General features: G+C 41.6%; 1 protein-coding gene across 1 annotated transcript; it reads right to left on the reverse strand.

Moving 5' to 3' along the window:
• Positions 1-2,821: 2,821 nt before the first annotated feature.
• Positions 2,822-7,077, reverse strand: CER1 (cerberus 1, DAN family BMP antagonist). Its single transcript, XM_049894930.1, has 2 exons — positions 6,571-7,077; positions 2,822-3,136 (listed from the first exon to the last, which is right to left on the reverse strand). Exons 1-2 carry the CDS (start codon positions 7,075-7,077, stop codon positions 2,822-2,824), a joined length of 822 nt encoding a protein of 273 aa, XP_049750887.1.
• Positions 7,078-18,072: the final 10,995 nt, after the last annotated feature.

The following is an 18,072-nucleotide window of genomic DNA, read 5'->3' on the forward strand; positions in this document are numbered from 1 at the left end:
TGTTTCAGATTTGAGCTGCACGCTGGGTTTTCAATAGCTATGACCTTTTCTTCTCAGGTATTTTTGGGTGGATTTGAACCGCCAACCTTTTGGTTAGTAACTGAGTGCTTAACCATTTGCACCACCCAGGGACTCCAGAAAGACAGATAAGACAGGTAAGTAAATGATGATAACATAAGTTAGAACGTGGCAACAGTTGTAGCAAACACTGCCACTTGCGTACCCGATGGCCATTTCTCCTTTATCCCTTGTCAGAACAAAGATTTTATTCCGGTGTTCCACTAGCCTTGACATAACTCATTTTATTCAGCTCTTTAATACAAATATATGCTCCAAATGATCTTAGGTAAGTTGCTTAAGCTTTAGAGGCACCTGTAAAATAAGGCGATTACCTATCTCATATGGTATTTTTGAGGATTAAATCATATAATTTATGTACGTAATGGGGCAGTTCTACACTGTCCTATAGGGTCGCTATGAGTCGGAATCGACTCGATGGCACTGGGTTTTTGTTTTTTTTTTTAAAAAGACCCAGCATAGTATCTGTCACTTAGGAAATTGTCAATATTAGTGTACTTCCTCTGGGTTCCTCATGTTCCCACATGTTATATAGAGCCATTGCAAATTATCATTTTTGTAGGTAAAAATGGTTGACTAGGGGCGATTTCATGAGGTTCATGCTGTTACTCTATGAATGATACTGATACCAGTCTCAGCTGTCTGTCTGGAGTTCACATGTGAGGGAAGGACAGACCAGAGTTTGAATAAAACAGATGACTGTTTGGGGCTTGGGCTTCACAGTCCATTTGCAAGGATAGATAAAAAGGATTTGCAAGTATTTAAGGAAGAGAAGAGGAGCCCTGGTGGCACGGTGGTTAAGTACCTGGCTGCTAACTAAAAGCTCAGTGGTTTACACCCACCAGCCGCTCTATGTAAAGAAGATGTGGCAGCCTGCTTCTATAAAGATTTACAGCCTTGGAAGCCCTATGGGGTAGTTCTATCCTGTCATATTGGGTCGCTGTGAGTCAGAATCAACTTGATGGCAATGGATTTGGTTTTGGTTTTTGGTAAAGAGAAGGGTAGTCCAATTGACAGAGATAGGTTACATAATCAGGGTTAGGCAATTGCAAACTAGACAGCTGCTCAATAGCTTTTGGCACCAAAATTTATTGACCAGCTGGGATATCATTAATGCTTAACGGTTTTAGTCTTACGACCACATCTTGGCCTATTAGGCAGCCTTTGACCACCAGAGGGTACAATGTGTTCTGATGTAAATACCACATGTGTATCTGTGTAGCGTGTATCTACTACATTGATGTAGAATATACACTAAATATAAATGCATTTGCTCTTCAGAACACCATGTTAGATAGTATGACAGAAGAGGAAAAGAATTAAAATATAAATTGGTTTCCTAAGGGGGAAAAAATTAGTAATTATTCTAGGAAACTTTTTTGCATGTACTGAAAGTAAAGGAATCCAAATAATTAAAATAATTTTTAAAAACAAATTTTTAGAGAATTATTGCAGAAAAAGAAATTGGGCTGGGGAAAGTTCCGTACAATATGTGCATACAAATAAATACAGGCGAGAGGAATGCAATGGCTAAAAGACTGATTGAAGGATCTTAGCAGAATGCTCCCTGCAGAGTAGAAGAAACCTTGGTCCAAGTCATAAGCCTATGGAGTCTTTTTACAAAAGTTTCTAGCTAACTAATCTCCAGATAATGTCTTTACATCTTGAGACAGACAAAAGAAATAAGAATAAAATATTAGACATCTGAATGACACAGAAAGCTTCCAGAACGCATTATACACTAAAATTTAATGCCTTAAAATATTCAGAATATTTTCAGAAGTTCAAATTGTAGCAGTTGCTGAATAAAATTTGTCATATGATATGTTTCTGCAGTAGCAAAAACCAGTCACCCAAACACAGAAAACCATGTTTACTACTTAATCCAAAATGCAGGTGCATAAAGGATTTCACATGTAACTTGTCTCAATTTTAAATTATTTGAAGTTTATTCAATTCATTGTCCACTGAAATACCCCGATGACTTTCATTACTGTCTCTAGGTTACCCTATAAACCTGGCACTGGCCATACATCTTTCCTTCCCCCATAATACAGCTACTTGTTTGGCTATTGGCGATTGTTCCTCTTCCCTCTAAACCACTAAAAGCAACTTCAAAGTTCCTTCTTAAAGCTGGAGACCTGGTATTAAGAGCTTTACATGGGGAGTATCAAAAATAAGGAAGCAACCAAGCAAGGTACTCTTACATCCACGAAAATACTTAACTGTTTGATAGACGTCAAATTACACACAGTCTAGAATGCAAAGGCAGCTACAAGTATGAGGAATCCTTTCTAAAAATATCTCAACTCTCTTTTGCTGGTGCTTTGACAAGGTATTAAAGAAGCACATCTTTATGTCTCAAGTTGTTTCTTTTTCTTCTTTAAATGGAGAGCATTTACCAAAACTTGGAGACCAGAGATCATGGAATATTAGTAGTGGAAGGACTTTGCAATCACCTAGCTCAATCTCCTCATTTATAGATGAAAAACTTGAGACAGAGCGAGCTTCTATGACTCTTTGTGAACATCCTACAGCCAGTTAGTAGGAAAGCCAAGACTAGTAGATTCCAAACATGTACTGATAACTAAACCAACACCATTTCCTCTAAATGGCACTATCTTACCACTACTTTTTAAACCACCTTTCACTTCGAATACATGTACCTGCTTAATACTTCCAGACTAATAATCAGCAATTTTGTTGTGGTTTTGCTTGTGAAAGGTCATAATGGGATATCTTTTTAAGTTGAAAATCCAGGAATAAAGGAATCCTGAGTGTGGAATTCTGTCTGAGAGCCAGCCTGTCCGAGGTGTCCATCTCCATGATCTGTCTTTACCTGGCACTGGCACTCCTCCACCAACATCACCTCCTTGGCCACGGGGGCCAGGCCAGTGCAGTTCAGCTCCAAGTGCATCATGGTGAACTTTGTAGGCAAGCAGTGGGAGCAGAAGGTGTGGGAGTGCTGTGCAGCTCCAGGGGGATGAACAGACCCACACTTCCCAAAGCAAAGGTTGTTCTGGACAACTACTTTCTCACAGTCTTCATGGCTGATAGTCTAAAAGGCAAACATATTTCCTTAAATTATCTTTAGTCATTTCTTTCTTTATACACCATGCAGGACCCATTGACTGTAAGGCTAAAGATAATTTAGACTAAAACTTCCAAATCTTTCTAATTTTTGATTCATTTTTTTTTTTTTTTAATAAGGGCATAGACAGCACAGAGCCCTGGCAGCGTGGTGGTTAAGAGCTCAGGCTGCTAACCAAAAAGTTGGCAGTTCAAATCCACCAGCCACTCCTTGGAAACCCTATGGGACAGTTCTACTCTGTCCTATAGGGTCTCTATGAGTTGGAATCGACTTGACAGCAATGGGTTTGGTTTTTTGTTTTTGGTATAAGGGCATAACACTTCCTCAACTAAACTTTCTTTATTGAGTAAATCAATGAATTTAAAAAACAAAAGAAAACAAAATCAGTTGCCATTGCGTCAACTCTGACTCATGGCAACCCCAGAGGTGTCAGAGTAGGACCATGCTCCATAGGGTTTTCAGTGGCTGATTGTCAGAAGCAGATTGCAAGACCTTTCTTCCCAGGCACCTCTGGGTGAAATCGAACCTCTAACCTTCTGGTTAGCATCTGAGAGCATTAACCATTGCACCATTTTAAATTAATAAATTAGCCTTTAGGAAGTGCCTAGGTTAATATAGGGAGCCTTGGTGGTGCAGTGATTAAGTGTTTGGCTGCTAACTGAAAGGGTGGTGGTTCGAACCCACAGCCACTCTGCAGGATAAAGATGCGACAGTCTGCTTCCACAAGATTTACAGCTTTGGAAGCCCCATGGGGCAGTTGTACTCTGTTTACGTTATGAGTCAAAATTGACTGAACAGCAGCAGGGTTTTTTTTTTTTTTTTTTAGATTAATATGAAAATACTTTGTTTTGTATTTAAAATGGCAAACTTTAAGAAATTTTGTCTAATTGAATATCACCAGTTGGAAAAATTCTAATGGCTAGCCTCTTATATAGATAGTGTGCCTTGCCTTTCTATTCCTCACAGTGCATTGTGCATAAAGAGTTCTCAGTACAAACTTGTTGAATTGATTGCAGAGTAGATAAGAACATAATGAGTTAATTCTACTCTATTTGCAGGGCCTGTGGTACACTCAAAGAGCCCTGGTGGTGCAGTGGTTAAGTATTTGGCTGCTAACACAAAAGTTGGCAGTTCAAACACCCTGGACACTCTTTGAGAGAAAGATGTGGCAGTTTGCTTCCATAAAGATTACAGCCTTGGAAACTCTATGTGGCAGTTTTCTGTCCTATAAAGTTGCTACAAGTCGGAATCAACTCGACGACAATGGTTATGAGTATTCTACCTATAACGAGTCCTGGTGGCACAAAGGTTAAGTGCTCCGCTGCTAACCGAAAGGTCAGAGGTTTGAACCCACTAGCCACTCCAAGGGAGAAAGACGTGGCAGTCTACTTCCATACAGATTACAGCTTTGGAAACCCCATGAGGCAGTTCTACTCTATCCTATAGAGTTGCTACGAGTTGGAATCTACTCGATGGCAACGGGTTTTGTTTTGGTTTTTGGTAGTGCATTCAACTCTGTGGAGCAAAGTAGCAACACATATGCCTGCGAATCATGGTCATTACATCACTGTTGTCTCTCCCATAACCCCATTCACCTAGCTTTATGTGCTTTTCAAAATATGTAAGAGTCAGACACTTTCATTTTAATTATCAATAGTATTAAAAATAAAAATTTCTAAGGAAATTTGATAGACTAACTCTTAATTTTTTAATTGCAGATGGGCCAATGAAACAGTCATTATTATTTGATAACTGACTTGTCTTTGCTATATATCCTTGCCTTTTCAAGCAGAATACTTAAGTGCCTTTCAGAGTCAATGACCTCATAATACATAATACTGCCTGCTTAATTGGGTAGCCTTACTAGACTACAAAATTTTACTCTGCCCTGTGTTGTTTTTGGTTAAATATCTTCATATTTAAGGATCTGATGCACTTTCTCAATTTTAATTTAACATTTGGGGTATCTGGGAGGAAGTACATGGTAGAATGCCCCTTCGTTTTAGTCATCTGGAATTAATCACGATATGCAAAAATCAGTCAATGTAATAGGAATGAAGAAATAGATGGTTGTAGGGGGAGGAGATGCAATTTCACATCAAGATTTTTTTTTAAGTAAGCCAACAAATTTTACTCTTCCTCAAAATTCTGACCATAACTTGTTTATTAATTTGTCTGGGTAAGAAATCTACTGTTTGTTTTCCGTCAGTCAATGTTGCTGATGAGAAGACTGACGCCAGTCTGATTCTCTATCCCTGTGAATAAACTAGCTTTATGTTTTCCCCTTCTTCCTGGAAAATGTGAGGATATTTTTTTTTCTTTCTTGGGGTTCAGAAATTTCATAAAGATGGGTCTTTTCTCAGCCACCATGTTGAGAATTTCATGGATCCTTTTTATCTCAAGACTGATGGTGTCCTTGAGCTCCCTGGTTATTTACTTCCCTTCACCTTTTCTGGTCCCTTTTTTCTGAAACTCCTAGTAGTCAAATACTGCACCTTCTGGAGGTTCTCTATTTAAATTTATTGAAACGTCTCATATTTTTTAGCTACGGTAATACCTAGAAATGATTACTAGTATTACTCGTAATACTACAAATACTAGTAGTGTTACGAGTAATACTAGTAGTACTAGAAGTGATTACTAGAAAATAACTTTTATCGGAGAACTTTAACATACTTCACAACCCTATGATGCAGTTAGGTGTGAAATGTGAGCATTATGGCCCTCGTAAATGTGTGTGAGGATGTTCAGGGAAGGGTTCAGTATATCCCACTTTATTTACAGATGGTATTGACCTGCTCATCCACTTCTTAACAGGGTGCAGAGATATAACTGGGGAGATGTTCTGGCAATTGGCCCAATTCTCAGTTGCCTCATCGAGGGTACAGTATCACTCATCTCTCTGCATAAACCACTCCCAAAATAAAAATAAACAAAATCCCATAAAACATAACTTTTGCCATAATTATGAATTATTACTGATATTGGCCATGCCAGCATGCCCTTCTCACACCATTTTCAGAATAACAAGAAACAATGGAAAGGCTGGAAGGAAATTTAGAATGTATGATCGTATTTTGCCAAATTCTACCACCAGTGCCCAGGAAAGCCTGGTGGTATAGTGGTTAAGAGCTACGGAAAAGGTCGGCAGTTCTAATCTACCAGGCGCCCCTTGGAAACCCTATGGGGCAGTTCTACCCTGTCCTATAGGGTCGGTATGAGTCAGAATCGACTCCACAGCAACAGGTTTGGTTTTGGTTTTATGATGAGTGCCCAAGGACCAAATCTAGGAGTTGGGCTATCCTCAGGCTTTCAGCAGTTTCTTTCCCTCCCCTACACCCTTCCCAGGTCTCCACTGCCCTCCAGTAAACACTTATCCCCTCTCCCCCCAGAACACATACCTGGCTGAAGGGTACTGTCCTACAGGTCTCCCGATGTACTTCGTGGCTTTTGATGGGCAAGATGACCCCCTGAGAAGCCGGGCTCTTTCTGAACATGAAGTAGTGCCAGAATTTCTTGGCCTCTTCCCGAAGAGGAGATTTCTCCATTTCTCTCTCGTCCATTGGATGAGTGATGGCCTGGCTTCCAGGTGAGAATTGCCGACTGACTGAATCCTGGGGCAGGTGCAGTTCTCTTTCAGGCTGCTTCCACAACCTGCCAAACCTGGACAGCATCTTCTCTCTCTGTCTCTGGCCTTCCAAGGCAGGGCTGGCACCCACCAGGTGTGGCATTGCCACAAACAGATCTGGCTTCTCCTCAGCTTCCCCGTGGTTGCCCATGGGGAGCTCTCTGCGACTCCTTTCTACAAGTGCAGGGGAGAGAAAAAGCTGACTGTGGCGGCCATCTTGCTGCCTTCCTGCCTTCCCCAGAGGCAAGAGTACCAGCAACTGAAATAATAGGAGATGCATGCTGTTGGGGCCCAAAGGATGGTGAGGTGCAAGGAGAAGCTAGTCTCTGCAGGACCTAAAACAAGGAAATCCTATATATAGATACCTGCCTTGTGGGATGGGGAGGCAGGTGGTCAGTAGCCAGGCAAAGTAAACACATTTATTGTTTGCTTGAATTATGTAGTGCTAATGGCGTCCTGCGTTCACTTTGGTTTTGTGTATTTTAGAAGACCCCAGTGAAAGCCTCGGACCCAGGGGGTAATTAACTGACAGTTTAGCTGTCGTCTGAGATTTAAAGAGTATTAGCCAAAACAACACATTCTTTACCACAATTTCCCATCACTGTTATTAGGACGACCAGAGTCAACTAACATTTGCTATGTATATCCGTATTGGGACAGAAATGACAAGACATGTTTTTATTAGAAAAACATATCCAGTAAAAATTAAAGTATACATTTAGCAAAAGCCCAGGCCTTTACAAAGGCTATTAATGCATTCATATACACACACGTGGGACCAAGGAAGATGTACATCAAAATTATAAGGAAGGGAAAGCAAGAGCTAGAGGTATGTTACCTGTTCAGCAGAGGACATAGCATCTCTTACATGTGGATTGGGATTTTTTATTTTTATATGGTAACAGAGTGAAGGGAATACCTTCTCCATTTCTCCACATGGAAACTGGTAATTCCCAGGTTAATCCCCTCACAGTAAGAATCAAATAATCAGTACTAAATTTCACAGCTGGTCAGATAAACCCTTTCAATTCACAAATTTCTCAATAGGATCCAAAGTAATAGACACACAGCTCATCTGTCTTCAGTGAGGATGGGGAGATGTCCCCCTCAAGCTATCCTATCAATTTTTTTTCTTTCTTTCTTTCTTTAAACAAAGAGCCAGACTTGAAAACGTGGATTCTAAGAGCCAGGATTGATCAGCTTTGGGCATGAAGCTGGCTGGTCAGTTCCCTTCCATTCTGGAATCCACATCATCTACCCCAATTCTACAATAATTGAAACAAACATGAACCTTCTGGGATTCAAAGGAAAATTTGTTAAAGGACTGTCATTCAAAAATGCCATCAGTCAGCCAAGGATATGAGAAAGAAACACATTCACAGATTCAACCCCAGAATGGAGTCTACCGACTCATGGACAGCAGTCCAACATTATTTCCACTGGGAATCCACCCAATACTTGAACTTCTCTCCTTTTTATTTAATAACCATATTCCTTGCTTTCGGCAATAGGTTCTTAATAATCCTGGAACAAGTCTTCCTTTTTTGCAGTACTGATTAATCTTTTTTCCCCCCCAGGATATGACCCACTGGAATCTTTTCTCCAGGCACTTGTGTTCTTCTTAATAGTGGTGCTTGATTTCTATGAGATAAAGCCTTAAATAAGTCCCTTTGCCTATAATAATGAACTATTTAAAAATGTACCAATGTGTTGCCAGAATTCTATCAGAAGAGATAAATTTTACTTGCACTAAATATCCATGGAATCCATGCTACTGTTAATTAAAGTACAGTTGATTCAAACTAAATGAGAAACATTATTTGCCATTTTTTTTAAAGGACCTGGGACCTTTTCTTTTTTTTTTTTAAATTGCCTGTCATTTGAATTTCTCAGTTCCCCTCAGCCATCCAATGCACTGGGCTGTAGTCCCTGCTTATAAATATGGCATGGAAACCAGCTATAATAGCTTTCCTGATTCCTTTTAAACTTTTCAGTGACTGAAATTCCATTGCCATCAGTCATAGTAGCTAGCATTCCTCAAAACTGAAAACGTCTCAGAGATTCCATCTGGGTGGTCTCAGGTTGCTCTGGAATGACTGAACACAGGATACAGTTCCAATAATTTCAGCTGAGCTGAAATTTCTAAGGTGCCCATCTGTAGGCCAAGCATCACAATTAGATATGCAGAGATGACAGAAAGTGATGAAAACTTGATCCTCTCCTCAAGCAGGTTATATAGTCTGGTGGTATCATACATTTTACAGCTCTATTGTATTGTCTATAGGGATGTCAGTTATCCATTTTTAACATTTCCTTAGTCCTATAATTCCTCTTCCTCTAGTCTTAATTGTGGTGTTATTTTATGCTATTTAAAAATCACTCATAGAAAATTGACTTTTAGTGTTCTGTCATTCTTGTTGAGAAGATGTTCAATGATTCCGGAGGGTGAGGAGCCCTGGTGGTGTAACAGTAAAGCATTCGTTCGACTGCTAATTGAAAGTTTGGTGGTTCGAACCCACCAGAGGCTCACAGGAGAAAGACTTAGCAATCTACTCCCATAAAGATTGTTGTTGTACGCCGCTGAATCGATTCCAACTCATAGCAACCCTATATGACAGAGCAGAACTGCCCCATGGGGTTTCCTAGGTTGTAATCTTTATGGAAGCAGATCACTAGGTCTTTTCTCATGTTGAGAAGCTGGGTGGGCTCAAACCACTGACCCTTCGATTAGCAACCAAGTGCTTAACCATTGAGCCATCAGGGCTCCTTCTCATAAGGATTATAGCCTAGAAAACCCTATGGGGCAGTTCTACTCTGTCACCTGGGGAAAATAGACTTGACAGCGCCTAACAACAACAACAACACAGCCTGCAGTGATCAGAATTACTGAAGATAAGTTTGTTTCCACCCCTGGTCTTCTACAGTGAAGAGCAGGTGATTTTTGCCTTTCACCGCTATGTCTTTTCATCAATTCTAAAGCTCTGTACATGATACATTATATTCTACTTTTAAGAACATGAACAAACAGGTTGTAGCTTTCAGCAAAAATATGCTGCCTCTGTTGGTCTCCAGCTCATACAAGCATCTAGTTGCCTCCAAATTTGGGCGAAGCCAAATGGAGGTTAGGTCAGAAGGAGGCCTCCAGACACCGCAGGAAGCTGTGTGTGAAGAGAGCACCCCAAATTGTCGGCTCACTTAGTACCAAATGCCACAGTGAAAGGCAGACCTGAGTTTACAAGCTCACCAAGTCCACTTCCTGGGCCAGCTTCAGACCTCCATGAGAGCCAGAGAGGCCAAGCTCAAAATTTAGCCATTCCAATTTACATCTCATGGTCAGCATGATCTCTCTGTTTTCAGCTTGTCCTGGTTTTCTTAGGCACTAAGATGTCTTCGGAAACCCTGGTAGCATGGTGGTTAAAAGCTAAGGCTGCTAACCAAAAGGTCAACAGTTCGAATCCACCAGATACTCCTTAGAAACTCTATTGGGCAGTGCTACTCTGCACTATAGGGTCGCTACGGGTCAGAGTCTACTCAATAGCAATGGCTTTTTTTTTTTTTTTTTTTTTAAAGATGTGTTCAAAGAGTCTGGGTGGTGCAAGCAGTTTGTGATTGGCTGCTAACCAAAAGTTTGGCAGTTCAAACCCACCCAGTGCCAGTGGCACAATGGAAGAAAGGCCTGACAATCTGCTTTTGTGAAGGTTACAACCAAGAAAACCCTATGGGGTAGTTCTGTGGGGTTGCTATCAGTCAGGGGCCAATTCAACAGCAGTTAACAACAGCAAGATGTTTTCAGGTAACCCAAAGAATGTCATGAAGACGCTCGCATAAAGTATGTTCTATATGCTAGGGCACTTTTACAAAATGGACAAGGAGGCAGGACTATGAAATCCAACAACTTAAAGACACATTGTGGTGGTGAGTCTGGGGGCCTTTTCAGAGCTGGCCATGTGCCTGGGACAGGACAGTAGTAGCTACATTTTCTGTCCCCCTGACAGACTCTCAGAAGGGAGCTAAGAAGGGTTCTCACGCTCTCAGAGGGAAACTGAGAGAGGCTACATTCTTTACTGAAAACTCCAGGCCTAAATCAACAAAAGGCGATTGGAGTAGGGAACCAGCATTAGAGTTAAACAGGACAGCTGGAGGAGAGAAAAGGGAATTTGGGCTGACGGATTTGTGGAAGACATCCATTTGGGGTGTATGCCATCATTATATAACTTCCTCTCTTCTCAAAAAAAAAAAAAAAGAATAGTAATAGTGACATTGGAGTTTACATCAATTAAAAAAAAACACAAAACTCAAGACAGATAAGATCTTTTTCTTCTTTTTCAAAGAACAAGGAAGAGAACAAATTAAGGTAACTGTTGTTCCCCCTAAACTGTTTAGAACTCTCCCTGCAGCAGCCCTCCCGCATTTCTTTTTATATGGAATGGACACATAGGAAGGGTCTCGTTCCCCAAAGCTGCTCCACTTATTGGACTTATTCAGTCATTCATACAGCATATTTTTATAGTTGAGTGTCAACTCTGTGCTAAGCCCTGAGGATAAAATGGTGAGCCCAAACCAAACAGACCTGTCTCCATCCAGGCCTTGTGGAATTTCCAATCTATTGGGAGAGTGTAGTTTATTCCAAAGGAGCCCTGGTGGCACAATGGTTAAAACACTAGGCTGCTAAAAGAAAGGTCGATGGTTCAAACTCCCCAGAAAGACCTGGTGATCTGCTCCCATAAAGATTTCATCCTAGGAAAGCTTATGAGGCTGTTCTGCTCTGTCCTACAGTATCTCAGTCATCCAGTGCTGCTATAACAGAAACACTATAAATGGGTGGCTTTAACAAACAGAAGTTTATTCTCTCATACTCTAGTAGAAGTCCAAATTCAGGGCATCAGCTCTAGGGGAAGGCATTCTCTGTCAATTCCGGAGGAGGGTCCTTGTCATCAATCTTCCCCTGGACTAGGAGCTTCTTTGCTCAGAAATCCCGGGTCCAAAGGATACACTCTCCTCCCAGCCTCCTTTTTTGGTGGTATGAGGACCCCTGTCTCTCTGCTTGCTTTCTCTTTTACATCTCAAAAGAGATTGGCTCAAGACACAATCCAATCTTGTAGATTGAGTCCTGCATTATTAACCTAACTGCCACCTATCCCACCTCATTAACATCATAGAGGTTGGATTTACAACACATAGGAAAATCTCATCAGTTGACAAAATGGTGGACAATCACACAATACTGGGAATCATGGCCTGGCCAAATTGATACAGATATTTTTGGGGGACACCATTCAATCCATGACATAGGGTTGCTATAAGTCAGAATCAACTGGACGGCACACACAACAGTTTATTAAAAATAAATTACAATCGATGACTGCCCGGACAGAGAGCACAACAGAGAACTCCTGAGGGAACAGAAGATCAGTGGGATGCAGACCCCAAATTCTCATAAAAAGACCATACTTAATGGTCTGACTGAGACTAGAGGAATCCCGGTGGCCATGCTCCCCAGACCTTCTGTCGGCACAGGACAGGAACCATCCCCGAAGACAACTCATCAGACATGAAAGGGACTGGTCAGCGGGTGGGAGAGAGATGCTGATGAAGAGTGAGCTAATTATATCAGGTGGACACTTGAGAGTGTGTTGGCAGCTCTTGTCTGGAGGGGGGATGGGAGGATAGAGAGAGAGGGAAGCTGGCAAAATTGTCATGAAAGGAGAGACTGAAAGGGCTGACTCAATAGGGGAAGAGCAGGTGGGAGTACGGAGTAAGATGTATGTAAACATATATGTGACAGACTGATTGGATTTGTAAACGTTCACTTGAAGCTTAATAAAAGTTAATAACAAAAAAAACTATCGTACTATAAAAGATGTCATGTGCCTTAGAGGCTGATATAAAATTAAACCTGTGGGTGTTTTTCTTAACATGGAAAATCTAGGGATGAAAACTAAGCTTAGTCTTTCAAATTATATGTATTATTGGCATGGTGTAAGAGTTTCAGGTGGAAACCCTGGCGGCGTAGTGGTTAAGTGCTACAGCTGCTAACTAAAGGGTCGGCAGTTCGAATCCGCCAGGTGCTCCTTGGAAACTCTATGGGGGCAGTTCTCCTCTGTCCTGTAGGGTCACTATGAGTTGGAATCGACTCGACAGCACTGGGTTGAAGAGTTTCAGAATGCAGACCCCATAGCCAGATTTGCCTGAGTTTAAACCTCAGTTCTTCTCTTTACTAGGTGTGTGACATTGGGCAATTTACTTAATCTCTCTGGGGCCCATTCTTCTTTATCGATAAAATGGGGATGATAATGATTATGCCTGTTGTTGAGTGCCGTGGAGTCAGTTCTGACTCCTAGTGACCCTGTGTATAACAGATGAACACCGCCCGGTCCTGCACCATCCTCACAATAGTAGGTATGTTTGAGCCATTGTCTTAGCCACTGTGTCAATCCATGATTATGCCTGTTTGACAGAATTGTTCTGAGGGCCAAGTCAGCTAATATTTGTAAGTCACATAGAGCAGTTCCTGGCATACAGCTTAAGTGCTCAATAAGTTAGCACTTATTAGCCTTGTTATTATCATCACCTCAGGAGGACAAATATGTGGAGCTGCTGTTTGAATAGAAGTTTGATCCTTTAAAATGTGATGGCCATCTAAGATGCATCAATGAGTCTCAACTCACCTGGATCAAAGGAGAATGAAGAACACCAAGGTCACACGACAACTATGAGCCCAAGAGACAGAAAGGGCTACATGAACTAGAGACTTACATCATCCTGAGACCAGAAGAACTAGATGGTGCCCAGCCACAACCAATGACTGCCCTGACAGGGAACACAACAGAGAACCCCTGAGGGAGCAGGAGACCAGTGGGATGCAGACCTTTAATTCTCATAAAAAGACCAGACTTAATGGTCTGACTAAGACTAGAAGAATCCCAGCAGTCATGGTCCCCAAACCTTCTGTTGGCCCAGGACAGGAACCATTCTTGAAGACAACTTATCAGACATGGATTGGACTGGACAATGGGTTGGAGAAAAATGCTGATGAAGACTGAGCTACTTGTATCAGGTGGACACTTGAGACTATGTTGGCATCTCCTGTCTAGAGGGGAGATGGGAGGGTGGAGGGGGTTAGAAACTGGCAAAACGGTCACGAAAGGAAAGACTGGAAGGAGGGAGTGGGCTGACTCTTAGGGGGAGAGCAAGTGGGAGTATGTAGTAAGATGTATATAAGTTTATATGTGAGAGACTGACTTGATTTGTAAACTTTCACTTAAAGCACAATAAAAACTATTTATAAATAAATAAATTACACAAGGAAAACATAGGCAGGACCAGCTCTGTGCTAATCAGGGACTTTCAGGTAGATCCAAATTCCAAAGACACAGTGGACTGCCTCACTGTGTTTGTACTAACGTAATAGTTGTCATGGAGCAACCACAGAAATAAAGTCTAAATAAAGCCTATTCTTTCCTCTCCAGCTTTCCTCTAGCCACTTCAAGATGTCTACCTCTTTCCTGAGCCTACTCTGCCAACACAAAGAGAAATAGGGTACTACTTTTGTCCTTTTTTTTTTTTTTTTTTAATATTTATTGAGCTCAGACTACATTCCAGGCACTGTGGGAGGCTGTGGAGACTACAAATGAATATGACGTAGGTGCATCTTTCCAGGAACTCACTGGTTAATGCGGACAGCAGAGCGTACATTTGTAATTAGCACAGATATTCAAAGTTAGAAAGAGGAAAGGTATAGTGTCCAACCAAGCATGAATAATTCATCATTTTTCTCTCACGGTTCATATTTTCAAAAAAGAAACATTTCAACATTGGATGGTAATATTGATTGAACTGTGCCCCCAAAATATGTGTTGAAATCCTAACCCCTGTACCTGTAAATGTAATCCTGTTTGGAAATAGGGTTTTCCTTTTGTTATGTTAATAAGGTCATAACAGGTTAGGGTGGATCCTAAACCTAATCGCTTCTGAGTTAAAGGCCAGAATAGACACAGAGACACACACACAAGGGAAGCCAGACTCCATGAGAGTATCATCTACAAGCCAAGGAATTCTAAGGAACCAAGGAACACCTACAGCTAGTGACAAGAAAAGGATCTGCATGGCCTGGCTGAGACCTCTTTCTGGACTTCTAGCCTCCTTAATGTGAGAAAATAAATTGCTGTTCTATAAAGCCACTGACTGGTGGTATTTCTGTTATACTATCACCAGATAACTAAGAAAGGTGGTAGCAGGCAGCTCTGGAGACAACGGGAAGGGGCCTTGTTTCTAGCTTCACTATTCCAGCCAACAAGCTACATGGGTCACACTGGTGTTTATAACTCACCTGAACGAATACAGGGCAAAGCCACAGTCAAAACAATGGAAGTTAGCTCAGGCAAAGCCACAGTCACTGTTGTTGAGAGATGCACACAACTCCCATGAAGGGTAATAATTTGTAAATACATTTATTTTCTCACTCAGTAACCAGATTTGCTAAGCAAGGTGTAGACTAGGCTGGGGCCAGCAAGGCACCTAGATCACAATATTTAAGGAGGCCCTTGTTCTCAGGCTCTGGAAAGTGCAGGGTTGTTGCCTGACAGTTGAGTGTCTCCTTAAATGTGACAACTTGGGCTCCTGGCTTTCCTTACCTTAGTCTCAGCCATGTTGCTGACATCTAGAATATGCCAGGTTACCTGGGAGGGGCCAGTAGTCCTTGCATGCATACATATAATCAAATAAATAATTATACAAGTAATTATTGAATTAAGTTGTCCTAAGTTCCCTGGGATGGAGCCCTGGTGGCGCAGTGGTTAAGAGCTCGGCTGCTAACCAAAAGGTCAGTAGTTTGAATCCACCAGCCACTCCTTGGAAACCCTATGGGGCAGTTCTACCCTGTCCTATAGGGTCGCTATGGGTTGGAATCGAGGGCAATGGGTTTTATTGAATGGTCTTCCTCACCACCAATATCTTAAACTCCTCCCTTCTACTGACTGCCTCCCATCAGCATTTGTATAATGTTCATATGTTTCAGATCTTTGAAAAACGTCGCTTGATTTCACACAAAAAAAAAATCAGCTTCTGCCTGTGAGTGTTATTTTCTGCCTTCACAGTCAGTTTTGGAAAAGGCTGCCTACACTCAGTCTCCACTTTCTCACATCCACTTGCATGTCAACCCTCAGATGTCTGACTTTTGCTCCCAACATTCCTTTAAAACTTTCTCCCCAGGGTCACCTAGGCTTCTTGTAACGACTTGAACTCTTTGCAGCATTTATTCCTTTCTCTTTTAAATTCGTCCTCAATAAAATGGAGAGAGAAAGGGAGGCCAGAACGGGCAAAAGAGCTATGAGAATTCTCAAGTTTTAAGCTACAGGAGCAGCCCTACCCTTCGGCCTGTTTTCTAGGTAGTAAGGAGCCATCACGTTCATTATGCTGGGGTTTATTTTGGGCCCCAATAGTTGTGCTCCTTCTTCATTCAGTTTTTTAGCAATTCTTCAGACTGGGCTTAATTTCGGTACTTGTGTGATATACATGTATGTATGTATATATATGTATATAACTACAAAAAACCAAACCTGTTGCTGTCTAGTCAATTCCAACTCAAGTGACCCTATAAGACAGAGTAGAACTGTCCCACAGAGTTTCTAAGGACTGCTTGATGGATTTGAACTGCCGACCTTTTGGTCAGCAGCTGTAGCACCAGGGTTTATGTATATATATACACATATATATATAATATATATCTCTTGCTGGTTCTGGTTTTCTAGCGAATCCTGACTAAGACGGTGTGTGTCTTCCTAATCAGGGAGAAAAAACTCCTCGAGGGCAGGACGTTTTCTGGAGACAGCACTTTCAGCGACTTTAGGAACACGGGTTTTTTGTAAATGCATTTTTCTCTTCCTTTCCCATTCCTGGCACCTTGTTTGGAAACTCTGGTGGCGTAGGGGTTAAGAGCTATGGCTGCAAACTGAAAAGCTGGCAGTTCGAATCTACCAGGCGCTCCTTGGAAACCATATGGGGCAGTTCTACTCTGTCCTATAGGGTCGCTATGAGTCGGAATCAACTGGATGGCAGCGGGTGGGGTTGGGTCGGTTGGCACCTTGGTCTACACTTAGGAGGTTAATGAATCTTTGATTTAAGATACCAGATCCAGTAAAAATGTGGATGGAAACTTCTGCCACTGGTCTTGTTGCGTTTTACTTTCTAATAGGTATCACTTTGTCTGGAAAGCTTATCCCTAATTCTGTGTGGAGACCCTAGTTTAAAATCAACTTTCAACTGAGTCTAGGAGGACTCAGAATAAATCTTTCTTTCTTTCCCAGCCTGGCCACAGTCTCAGAGCGGGTCTCAGAACTTTGTAACACCAGCCATAGTTCCCCGGGAAGTCTGTCCTGAAAGAAAATTTACACTCGTCGAAAAGGCAACTCGTGCAGCTTGTAAATTGCTTTACTCCAGTTGGATGATGGGGGTGGTGTGTCACAACAGAAATAAGTGCGTGGGGCATCTGTCTGAAAAATCTTTCCCCCTTTGGCCACCTCTCCAGTTTCTGCTTATACAATGCAGGCAGCTTGGGGGAACCATATTGTCCCTATAAGCTCATAACACATGGACAAATGATTAAAAACACATGGAAAACAGTTCCACGGCTAAGCTAAAATTCAGATGGGAATGGAAAATCAACTTGCAAAGCTTTCAACTGACTCAGGGCCAAATGTGGGACAGAATGCAAAGAGAGGTTGCCAAGAGAGAGGGCAGCTGGGGAAAACGCAAGATGGAGAGGGGAAACCTGCAACAATGGCGCCTTGTCTTGACAACCTTTCTCAAAGGCTTCCCAAGGATAGGAACCCAAATCCACTCTTTGGAAATATTAAGACTTTCATTTCATGAAAGATTTTAGACAGATTTATATTTTCTACCCTCTTTTTATAAATAAAGGTTGGCTTGACTATCTTGGCAACACCTATGCAGAAACATAATGTTAAGTATCTGTAACAAAAATATTAAAATATTACACATCTTTCCCTCCAAGGTGTGGTAATTAAGTAACAAGGTGGCATGAGACAATCTGTGAAAAACAGTGACAATAAATTGCCAAAGCAAAGCCAAGCCTTCCAGCCAGGCTTGCCTTCTGTTGTGTACCTGGAGCTGGGTCCAGGTTTGCTATAAAGCTGGGTGAGCCTTACGTCTCATTTGCAAAAAAGTTCAAATCTGAAACTTCAGAAAACCTGTTATTTGTGGCTTGTCACTAACCTGACCCTAATGCATCTGATGGGTATGAAGTCTAAAGGCAAGG

The sequence above is a fragment of the Elephas maximus genome, chromosome 9 (assembly GCF_024166365.1).
Source record: "Elephas maximus indicus isolate mEleMax1 chromosome 9, mEleMax1 primary haplotype, whole genome shotgun sequence".
NCBI classification, from domain to species: domain Eukaryota; kingdom Metazoa; phylum Chordata; class Mammalia; order Proboscidea; family Elephantidae; genus Elephas; species Elephas maximus.